General features: G+C 39.3%; 1 protein-coding gene across 1 annotated transcript; it reads right to left on the bottom strand.

Annotated features, from left to right (window-relative positions):
• Positions 1 to 71: 71 nt before the first annotated feature.
• LOC139146263 (uncharacterized) lies at positions 72 to 11,393 on the bottom strand. Its single transcript, XM_070717669.1, has 14 exons — positions 11,263 to 11,393; positions 10,579 to 10,708; positions 7,152 to 7,347; positions 6,312 to 6,487; positions 5,716 to 5,908; positions 5,326 to 5,481; positions 4,975 to 5,197; positions 4,776 to 4,855; positions 3,922 to 4,035; positions 3,184 to 3,331; positions 2,095 to 2,246; positions 1,749 to 1,840; positions 523 to 1,629; positions 72 to 251 (listed from the first exon to the last, which is right to left on the bottom strand). Exons 1-14 carry the CDS (start codon positions 11,391 to 11,393, stop codon positions 72 to 74), a joined length of 3,078 nt encoding a protein of 1,025 aa, XP_070573770.1.
• Positions 11,394 to 11,932: the final 539 nt, after the last annotated feature.

The following is an 11,932-nucleotide window of genomic DNA, read 5'->3' as shown; positions in this document are numbered from 1 at the left end:
GAGTATATAAGACATAATTATCGTAGTTATAAACAGGAAAACGTGCAGAAAAGACACAGTGTGCCGAGTACTTACGTAACCATCATCATCCCTTTCTTCTTTTGCTGATGTCTGCGACATCCAATGACTGTAACTACGATGACGATGGTAAGAACACACAGTACCGTAATCAAAGCAATGTACCAAGTTGATGTTGCCCCACCGCCACATGGCCAGTCGACATTTTCACAATGACAAGAATGGGCGTCTCCCTGCAAAAGACAGTGAAAAGTGCTATGTTGTTCGGTGTTATTTACGCTACTTTCTGAAGAATCAATCTGTAACAGAATGGTTTTTATATGAATTATAGCTTTGTTGAAACCTTCATTGTCTTGAAAATTTTGCGTTGTTCGCTTTTTTTACGGTTTAACGTAATTATATTATCTTTACGTTCCTTTTTGAGTCGAAAAATAACAATTTGATTAACAAGTGATTAAATACTTTGGCAAAACAGCAAAAAGAGTATAACTTTATGTATCTTACCATATCGACGCACGTAAAATTGTACGGACAAGGATTTGGCAAACACATGCTGACTCGAGATTCACACACTGCTCCGGTAAAACCTTGAGGGCAGATGCACGAATACCCGTCAAATCCACTCGATCTCTCTGTGCTGGAGCAATCTGGGTCATGCTCTGGTCCGGTGCATATTCCACCATTCACACATGGGTTGACAAGGACAAAAACGTCAATCACAGCAACCTGAGAATATGCACCGTCTTGATCGATCGCGTTGATTTTGAACGAGTCTTTCCCGGTGAAGTCAACGAAAGGTGTGTACATTAAGGCGCTGAAAACCCAAGCCAGTCTGTCTCGCTGATGAGGAATTAAGAGTCCGCAAGGAAACACGACTATTGGTACGTCGGGAGTTTTGGCTGAGAGGTGTTCGTCGGTTATATTCATTGGACCACTGCAGTTACCGTCAATGAAGGTAACTTGGGTGTGCTGCGATCCGATTTTAAGTTCACCGTGTTTTGGAGGTTCAAATGTTAATGTAAGCACGTCAGATGTGTCGGGATCAAATGCTCCAACAACAGCTTCAAGTCCAAGGTAGAAGTCATCGTTAGCATGACGCTGTTCTACTGTCGTTGTTGTTGGCGCGTTGAGCTCGCTGTTGAGAACACTTTTGTGATTGACAGCAAATAACATTTCAGGATTGTCATTAACTCCCCTTATATGTATCTGAATTGTGGAAACCGTCGACAGTTCTTTAAAGCCATCATCCCTGTTTTCTCTAGCGACAACTGTGATATTGTCGACGCCGTAACAATCTAGACATGGCCTGTACGTGAACTCACCATCATCGGAAACTTTCACAATCTCAGCAGAATGCCGTGATGATGGATCGAGATGAAATGTTATGACGTCATCGTCGTCATCGAAGGCCGTGAGTTGATATCTTAGAGTGCCTCCATCTTCCCACATCCACAGACTAGAGGCTGAAGTAAACACAGGTGGAGAATTGCTGAACGGTCCTATGGCTGCCAATGTAAATTCAGTGGGACCAGAAAAGAATCCTTGGTTGACGTCTTTCCGTCGTCGCCCCGTGTATGACTGATCATGACTTGGGTTTTTCGTTGAACACACCTGGTCAAACACGGAATTAGTAATGCAAAAGTGTATAATTAGTATCTAGATTTCATCTTGTCATATGATAAGTATAAAACAATTTTATCTTAGCTAAAATTATGAGACGAGTCATTTACCTGCACCGTCAAAAGACTGTTTTCTTTGTCGTGTTTATATTCTCCGAAACTTTCCGAGCAAGTATGGCTTACATCTTTCCATTGATGCATCTCTATACAAGGAAAAAAGACAGATAAGTGTCGAAAATATTACTGAGACTTTAATAGATAAGTTGTATAAAATATTATAAGTAAACGTATATAAAATGAACAGCGGATCCAAATGTATTTAAATTTGGATACAATTGCCATGTGAACATTTTTTCATGTTTCCCCAATTCCTCAAGTTGGTACGTGATGCTGATTCGGGCACCTTTATGTCGTTTTGATAAGACGGTTACGGCAAATGCTACAATATCAAACCTACCACTATCCCAGTACAATATCGCTGGCTCCCTATCGCTGATAATGTTGTCAAATGAAGACGAATCATATCCAACAGATAGCTCAAAGGGTTCTGTCAATGGCTTACCACCAATTGCCGAGACGTAAAAGGTTGGGCCAATGATATCGCCAATTCTGTGTGATAAAACGTGATGGTCGTGACACATTGATACTTGTGATAAAAAAATTCGTAACATAAGTAATGCCATATTGACTTTCAATCTAGTATGCTCCTCGAAAGTGAAATACTTTAACTTTGGTTCAAACTTACTTCAACCAATCTCTTTCAAAGTCAAGAATAACAATCGGGGATCACCATGCAAATTTTGGTACTAGAAAAACAAATTACCCAAGATTTACTGATATTTGAAATTCACAATGGCCGCCATCCCTGTATTAACTCTATGGAGCAAACAATAAAATTTTCGATTTTCAATAAATTTAGACGGTGAAGTTTTCTTTCTCAAAGAGCTTTAAAATGGACACCACTAAGTGGTAGTCTAAGATCAGAAGGTAATTTTAAACGTTTGAGAGTCTGAATGTGTGTCATTCTAATGTGCATTCTAATGTGCGCATTCTAATGTGCCTCGCTGACAGATATTTGGACGCTCAAACATTGGCAAATCTGTTCTGATCTACCACTTGACGGGGCTCATTTTGAAGCCTCTGTTGTAAGAAAGATTTTCTTTGTCTTAGATTTTTGAAAATCGAAAATTGTATTTTCTCCATAGAGTTAACACAGGGGTGGTGACCATTTGAATTTGAAATATCAGTAAATTATTCGGTAATATGCACGGTGACCCCCCCCCCCCCCCGATTTTTATCGTTGATTTTGGAAGAGAATGGTTGAAGGATTACGATACTTTAAGCAAAATTTTACATCTGTAACTTTCGAGGTGCATACTCTGTTAAGGGGACAAACATTTATTTCTGCACTATGATTATATAGTCAGTTATCCAGAAATTGCCTATGCATGAAAGACAGTGGGATATTTACGACGGTGAAGTGTTATAGTGGTGTTTAGCGTGCCAACTACTATGTACACATTATCTAATGAATAAAATACCATACCTTCTACGCAGATACCTGTCCGTCTCATCCATCGTTGTTTCTGGGTCAACGATGAACGGTTTAAAATTTGTTGACGCATCAGAGACATACTCATCTTTGACATCATCATGATTCAGCAAGCCGACAATCACGTTCCCTCCCGTTTCCCCTGATGATTTAAATATTCGTTATGCTATTGTTATTAGTCTTCTGTTGTCTAGCTTCCTTATGTTGAAAGTGCACACGTTAGACGCTGTGGTATTAAGCAGTGTATATATTAGTTTCACCTCATAGGCAGAAAGCAAGACTGTAGCTTCAATGTTTTTTGTTAAGCTATTGTCAGTCACATGGTTGGCATCATTTTGAAGCTGATATATGCAAAGAATTTGTAATTTCAATAACTGTTGACCAGTAAACAACCGGGAACTACTGTTAACTGGGTAACATTGAAAGTGTAGTCTACGGATTCACATATTGTAGAACGCGTATGGAGGATGGCAATGTCAACTGCGGTGCAGACGAGTGATAGCAGGGGAACTCGAGAATGATTCTCTTAGCCAGAAAATTGGAGGTATTGTGCTAAAATGTACCAGCTTATTTTTATTTTCCTTCATTACTAATAGCCACAAAAAAACAGTGTTTTCCTCAGCCTGTTTTGGGGCGACTCTCAAACTTCCAGGCATTAATATGCTGGTATTTTATTGTTTTGCGTTGCGCTTCAATTAGCTGTTACTAGAAATAGAAATACACAGCATTTACCGTTGTCATGAGAGTCTTTAGACCTGACAGAATTAATGTGTTGATGTCGGGTTTTAACACCGTTCTTGTCGATTTGTAAACCATCTTCTGCTTTCAACAGGTCATCTTGAGTTCCTTAAAGAAAAGTCAAAATAAAAACCAATGATGAAACCATCAGAGTGGTAAATTTTCATAAACTTGTCATAGCGGTAAATTTATATCCCACATGTACATGTATACTGTTCTGCTAAAAGGTAGGACTCCCATATGTATCCGGCTTAAAATGTCATATGGCATAAGACTACTAATTAATTTCCAATAGGTGTTGAGCTCAATTTTCCTATTTTAAAACATTCAGCAGCACTAATCCTCTTGATAGGAATTAGGTCAATTTCAGCTTGACTAATGGTGAATTTTTCGTGTGGGCAAGTCAACAGAAATTTTAGCGATGAAAAGAGCGCCCTCAGAGTTGTTTTGCCAAATCAGGCTCATTGTTATAATTTCAACGCATGGGTCTTATAACTCCTTACATGATCCCACAGAATGCTACAGTCATCATTCATAACAGTCTGCATTTTGATTCAAGGAGAACAATATTTTTACAAAAATATTTCAAAGTAAATTTCAAACACAACAACCATCAAAACTCAAAGGTCCGCACTAGTTTTTCCCCGAACTATTTTGTCTAGTGCATTTTACATACGTTCGGGTTGTAATTACACATGCGCTAAACATGGCAGTGAAGCTGGCAAATAATCCCGAGTATGTTGAATGGCAGATTGAACATTTTAAATTGTTATTATTCACGTTCAGAGAATAATCTGAAGCTAAAGATCAGTTTCATATTTGAAAAATGTACTCAAGAACAGTCTTACTCTTTATTGTCATCTTCGAGGATTGCATATCTTCACAGAGGTGACCTTTCGTGCACACTGTTATTCTTGATACCAAAGTCCTGCAGAGTAAATAATACGTCAGGGATCATGAAAACGACGACGATTTGAAAACAACATTATCTTTATCAACTCTCAGTAAGCATCAAAGCGTTTACTTTGTTCTAAACGGAAATTTTACCTTCCAGGTTCCATATGGAATCTGTCTCCATAAACTGTATCGTCTTCAAGGTCTGTGCCCTTTCTTTTTTCTTCAGTTTCTCTGACATCCGAAATGTTTGTGATAGGTTCGTCTCCGACGTAAACGGCTCCGTCTTTCACAGTAACTGTACCCGACTCGTTAAAGCCGACCTGAGTCTTCGGAAAGATATCCTCCATGCCCTCTGAACTCCCGATTGAGTAATCTGGAGACAGAATTTTGTAACAGAATTTGCAACTTTCAGTTATGTCAGCGAATGAAGAGATTTGGCTGAGTATAATATCATTTACGATATTTTTTGTCTACCATACTAAGCCGCTGTGTTATACTTACAGTAGGCATCGACAGCGACATCGTCAACAGCTGTCCACGTCAATCCAGTACTTGACTGATCACCACACAGACCAGAAGGTGGGGCGTTGCTATCTCCACACACAGAGGTAGTATTGCTTTCTGTGACATCGGGTGGTGACAGTACCATGATAACTCCTGAGATCAGGCAAAATACCCATTAAACAAGGTACAACGTACATAAACAAATTGAAATTCATAACATGAGTCATCCATTATACATCAGTCACCAGTTTTACAGATAAACAGAGCGTCTATTCATATCTTTATATACAGTGCAACAATAACATGTAAGAATTCCCATTATGACTAACTAGAAGGATCGAACAAACGGAGAAATACCAATGGAGGGTTATGAAATTATTCGATTACGTACCTGATGTAGATTGGACGTGACTAGCCCAGCACTATTAATAGCCCACACCGTCACATAGTACGTTTTCTCATCTTCCAATAGCCCTAGAAGTTCATCGTTCCACACGAAGTTATCAAGGCCAACCGATACGAACTCCTGGATATCTGTAGCATTCGGCCAGGTTCCTATGGCCCATTTGCATTCTTCTACCTGAAAGAAATATGCAGATTACATATGTAGAAGTGGGGGTTTCATTACAAAATATCGGCACAATAGATTCAAATAAAGCCATAGCCAATAGATAATGCAAATTCTTAAAAATACAGAACGTAATTTATATCTATAGGGGATACGCCACAATCCGCACCTTGAAGTACTTACTTCATCGTTAATTTATGTTGTCACTCTTTAGTAACCTTAGCCAAAACCGATATTAGACTACGTGCAAAGTCATGTAAATAATAATTTATCATTAAGAACCAAAAAATGAACTGCATTATTGATGCATTTACAATATATCTCACCTGTAAAATATGGTGAAAACGTGGACTAAAACCCTATTCATTGTTTTTAGTCTTAAAAACACTCGTGGCGTTTCCACAATGCCTCCTACCTGACTACCAATATCGTACACATCCCATCGTACAGCAATAGTTGAGTTACAGCCTTGATAAGTCACTGGTTCGTCTTCCGACCATGACAGATCAACGTGGTACAGATAGTCAAACACGGGAGGAGTGTCATCGATGTATATACCATCGGACGAGGCCAATGCATATCTTCCGGAACCTAACAGTGCAAAATATGATGGTTGATTGTAAGCATTGTAATGAATTAATATGGTATTGAAGAGAAACCATCAAAACTTTATTTGCTTGAGCTACAGAATAAAACATCCTTGTTTTCCATGGCATGTTGACAATAATGTACATGTATGTACCCATAGCCCTTCGCGTAGCTCAGGTAGTAGAGAACAACAACGGTGAACATTTACTATAGGCAATTAGTTCGAAGATATGAACACCAAGCTTCAAATTCTTGTGGCACTCATGTTCTTTATAGACAGCAGGTTACTTGATGTGTTTGCCTATATGCAATAAGCCATGATTATGTAAAACTCACTCACCCTTCAATGATTTGATCGTCGTTTCGTGGAGTTGATATTTCGAACATAGCGTGATGTTTGTTTATAAGACATTGACTGATTGTGCTGGTCCAACATATGGCAAAGACGCACTAATGTTTATACAATCATTATCATCAAATTTTGCCTCCATTGGAATTCAGTATTATCTGTTTAAATCAAATTATGGACAGGGGTCCCGATCAATTGATACCAAACCCAGTTCAAAATTCTTATCTCTCTGAAAAAAAGTATAATAAGCGGTGAACTGTTGGCATTTTTAGGTTTTGCACAAAACTTTATCTTCTAATATTTTGCTTAGATTTTCACCTGCGACAGCTTTCACCGTAAAGTGATACACTGCAGGTACATATTCTGTTTCCCCATCTTCTTCGATAGCTCTTGTTGTATTCAAAGCAAGGTCAGTCATTTTGACTTGGTAACCTGTCGTGTCTCTTAGTGAGCACTCGTTGTCACACGCCTCGTCGAGACACTGGCTACTGCACGGTATGCATGGCCGGTATACCTACATTTGTGAAGAACAGCAAGAGAAATTACTTTCCTTCGAAAACGGCTGTACTACCTCAGACGATGAAGCTATAAGTGTACATGGAATAAGCGTGGTTTTCGGAATATCAACAAGAAGGGATTAGTCTTGATAAGTGATCACTAGCAGGGAAGTGCCCCTGTTTCTTAAGTACGAATCGAGACACATGTGCCAGCCACAGCTACTTGTGTTATGGTCCTATATGGTCTGCCTACAGCCAACATCCTTCCTAGACCTTTTCTGCTAGGCCTCATTTGTATGCAATGTTCTCTTCGCGGCACTGTGATTGACTGCCTTATGTCTCTGTGTTAGCATCGCTCTGTAATGTTATTGCCTGGTAGTGTCCCATGTACGTCCTGGAAACTGTTGTAATAAGTATGATGTCTGCACTTCGGTCGACCACAGCGTGAAAAACGACAAACTAAATTTCCACTGAAAATGTCTACCGCCCGGAGGTTTCCAATTTGTAAGTCTATTTTTATACTGGATGCTAGATGTTCAGCAATTTTACCTTCGGGAATATTTTGATGTGGTCGGCAGCGTAAAAAAAACATAATTTTATTTCCCTGTGAAACTTTTGAAACAACACACAGTGACGGCACCTTGTACAACGTGAAGAGACGTCTGGTTTGAATTGCATGACACTTGCAGTTTCGTATCTTGGCCATTCAGCAAGCTGGATTTGCACGCGTTGAAGAAGAACTGTTATATGTTCACGAACCCTATTGATAAAAATTCGATATGCCCTATATTGTTCAGAATGTCCTTTCATGACCATTATTATGATAGTAGAGAGTTAGTTCACACAACCGACCGTCAACCTGAAAATATCACCCTATGACTGAATTGTGACTAGCACGCATTCTGACCTTAATAAAGACGCAGAGTTTGAACTTGTGAGTCTACATGTATCTCAGGCTAACTTGGACTCATATCTGTCTTTGTTTTTGTGCGTTGCGATCGAACTGGGAACCAGGTGCAAACACTTTAAATGCCTGGTTACCATATCGGAACTTATAGGAACTACACGGAAAACTATTAAAAGGCAGTGGGTATTATAGGAAGGTTAACAAAGGGACACAAAGTAACCAATTACAGTGCCGTGAACTAAAGATCACATACTGTCAGATCGTCCTGTTTCACAAGTGAGGTTCGAGACATTATATATTTGTCACAGTGGTCTGGGTTATTGGTCTTATGATAAGGTCCGCTTACTGTACAGCCCACCCATTGGGGGGCCTTTTCTCTTTGGTCTCATTACTATGTAATATTGAGTTAAAAACGATGTGATTGGCTGCCTCAAGGCCCTATTAGCCTCGTGCAGCACCATTTAACCCTGCACGCATGGTCTTCAACGATTCAACGTTTTACTGGCAATAATTTGATCTGGTTGGTAGCACACAAATAAAGCATTTACATGTGTAAATTTGGAAACGTTTGGCCCAAGGACGACGTTGTGTGCATTGCAGAAAGAAGTCTGGTAGTAAATGATTCCATTGTAAATTTTTTCTGAACAATATTGAACATATTGACTGTTCGCCAATAGAGTTTGTGGGCCATGTATCACTTGAGCAATGCCAAGAGCATACACCGTATCATTGTATACAAGCCTTCACTTGCAAGCCCAGCGCTCTGATTGGTTCGGATACAAAAAAGAACCGTTGTATTATTCATGACATAATACACCAAGGTTGGAAACATAGTTGGTACGCTGCAATCTAGCCCTGGACCAAATGCCGGAGTATTGGTTGGCCGGAGAGCCTTTTACATTCGTCCACCGTTGGGAGAGCAACAATCAGTGTTAATTAGGCAAAGAGTATACAATTTATATAATGCATATTTTTATTGCAATATTTCAATCCATTTTTGTGAAAACGTACTGCATACAGAACAGTTTCTACGACACCATCGCTGTCTCAAAAGAGTATGCCTGTTTAATTTACCCTGTTTTCCTTGTTTGAATTATTCCACCTCATCGACACTCTCCGTCCAAAGTACCGATATTTACAGCATTGCTACTGAACGTCCATTTTTTATGGTTAACAGGTGACGATATTCGTAAGGGGCGGTATTCAAAAGCTCGCTAGTTTCTTTGCTATACGGCAGTGATAATGGTTAGAATCATACGCTTCAATTGTCTGAACAGTACAAGTGTAAGCATTTTTAGTGTCATGCTAGTGGTTTTTGTCAGACTTCTTTCTTCGAGGTTATCGTTCGCCCAGTTAAAGCGATGAAATTCGTTTCTTCGCTTCGATAAAGTGTGTATGTGCGATGTATGATAGTGAGCATGCGTGCGTGAGTGCTTCACGAACTCTACAACGTGTTGAGCGGTCTCAGTCAGAAAAATGTAACAACTTAGCCGGCTATTGAACCACTCTTTTTTGGGAGTGGAGATTTAGCCGAGTGGTTCTGTCTCTGGTCTCTCAGCTAGGAGACTGATGCCGTATGTTGTGGGTTCGAATCCGATTGAAAACTATCCGTATATTCCATATTGCACAAGACGTACTTCACCACTGGCCCAAACGTTTCCAAATTTACACAAGAATAGGTTTATGTTGCGCTACCGACCATATCGAAAGATTACCATTAAAAGCTTGCCTGTAGTGTAAAATACAACCACCAAATTAAATGACTTCATGTGTTTCAGTGAACATTGGGTTTCTTTGACTTTCAAGTCGAGGTCGAACAAGCTAGATGCAAACATCCTAAATGACTGGTTAATATAATGGTTTAGGTACGTTAGACACTGACTACGTAACGAGGCAGTAACGATTACAAAACGAAGTTAACACAGGAACATGAGGCAGCCGATGACAGTGCCGTGAACTGAACATAACATGGTAATGAAACCTAAGAGAAAGGGTCCTGCTAATGAGTAGGACGTCAGCGGATCTTATGGGACCACTAACATAAATCACTGTGGCAGGTACATAGATCTCGGACCAAATGAGACATAAGAGAAAGGGTCCAGCGAACGAGTGCGCTGTGAGTGGACCTTCGCTAGATCCACAAACGCCAGTCACTTTTGCCGCTACATGTGTTGGTGTCTGGGACATGAATCGTAGCCAGGTCATTTTGAAACAGGACTAGTGTGACTCAGTCACACGGCAGGCACAGATCAACATGAATAAAGTTTAAGTAAAGTAACTTCAAATGGTTAGTGTTGCCAATCATGAAATAACTGAGCAGCGAACAATTAACAAAATTTACCTCATAAAAAGGAACAACATCATCTAAAAGTTCTTCAGAGCCAACTCCAGCAAAGTACGCAACGATCGGGTTTTCACCACTACGAAACGGGTCACCGAATCTACACAGTGCATCGGCTGACGGTGGGAATCTGTTGAAAGACACGCATGATTATTTGTCAGTCTTGAAATTTAACTGAAAGTGGATATATCGAAAGGGCATGGCTATTCACCACATCCAATTATATGCAAAGTCATTGTCAAGAATACTGCTCTGTTAAGGTGTATGGTGGACGTCAAGAAAAAATGTATCGAAACTTGATGTAATTTCTTGTAATACTACAACATCAAATTAAGAACAAGATCACAAAGACATTCGTCCAGGTTGAAATAAGATCCCTTACGATTACAGGTGATGGGTTGTCAAGGTGACATTCTCACCTAAAAGTAAAGTGATGAATTCACATCGCTAGGCTCAAAACTTTCCTTCACGTGGACCCGTAAATACAAATCTCTACATAGTAAGCGCATGTGTTCATTACTGGCTTGTATTGTACAGAAAGAAAGGGTTTTAGCTAGTGTTGAGCAAGTCAGACTTAATTTGTTATCACTGACAGTCAACTTCAGGTAACTACTCACACGTTTAGGTGTCTCAGCTAATAATCACGGTCATGTGCATTCAAATACAATAGGGCCAAGAGTGTACCTTATATTCTTAAAGCTGGCTTTAGATTCTGGAAGATTGAATACATCGTCGAAGGGAGAAACTTTGCCTTCAGCGTTCCATACAGACAGAATAAATTTCGGATCCGTGGAGAAGAGTCCAAGTCCAACCATATATAACAGCGATCTGCCGTCAATAAACAGTTCGAGTGTCATCTCATTCTGCGAAGAGATCGTGTCATCAACTGTTATCAGTGCTTAGTTTACGGCTTAAGATGCCGATTTGCAGCGACACGTTTGAATTTCAAAGGTTAGCCCCTTCATATCGCAGGCATATCCAAAGTTTTATGACCCTGACGTACGCATTAAAACTGTGCAATTATTGTCTATCGCAATTAAGGGTATAAAGCAGTCTGCATGAAATTGCTCATATAAGGCAATCGGTCCTCAAAGGGACAGGATCATCAACTTAATCAACTGTTGTTTTCGGCCGAGACTGTAATTGACTTTAAAAGGGGAAATATATATATATATATATATATATATATATATATATATATATATTATATATATATATATATATATATATATATATATATATATATATATATATATATATATATATATATATATATATATATATATATATTCAAACTATATTCAAACTATGGATTGAAGACCGCCGCTTTGGTGCAAAGTATATTGAAATTTTG

This window comes from Ptychodera flava, chromosome 12, assembly GCF_041260155.1.
Source record: "Ptychodera flava strain L36383 chromosome 12, AS_Pfla_20210202, whole genome shotgun sequence".
Classification (NCBI taxonomy): Eukaryota; Metazoa; Hemichordata; class Enteropneusta; family Ptychoderidae; genus Ptychodera; species Ptychodera flava.
This window is presented reverse-complemented; position numbering and strand designations above follow the sequence as displayed.

Bases quoted from the DNA above. Each gene is read 5' to 3' on its own strand.
- LOC139146263 (XM_070717669.1), bottom strand. From the start codon at position 11,393: ATGGTTGGACTTGGACTCTTCTCCACGGATCCGAAATTTATTCTGTCT. The intron at 2,247-3,183 runs GTATGGTATTTT...TTTATCACACAG, and splicing joins GACAGGTATCTGCGTAGAAG to AATTGGCGATATCATTGGCC. The intron at 1,841-2,094 runs GTAGGTTTGATA...TTCCTTGTATAG, and splicing joins GATATTGTACTGGGATAGTG to AGATGCATCAATGGAAAGAT.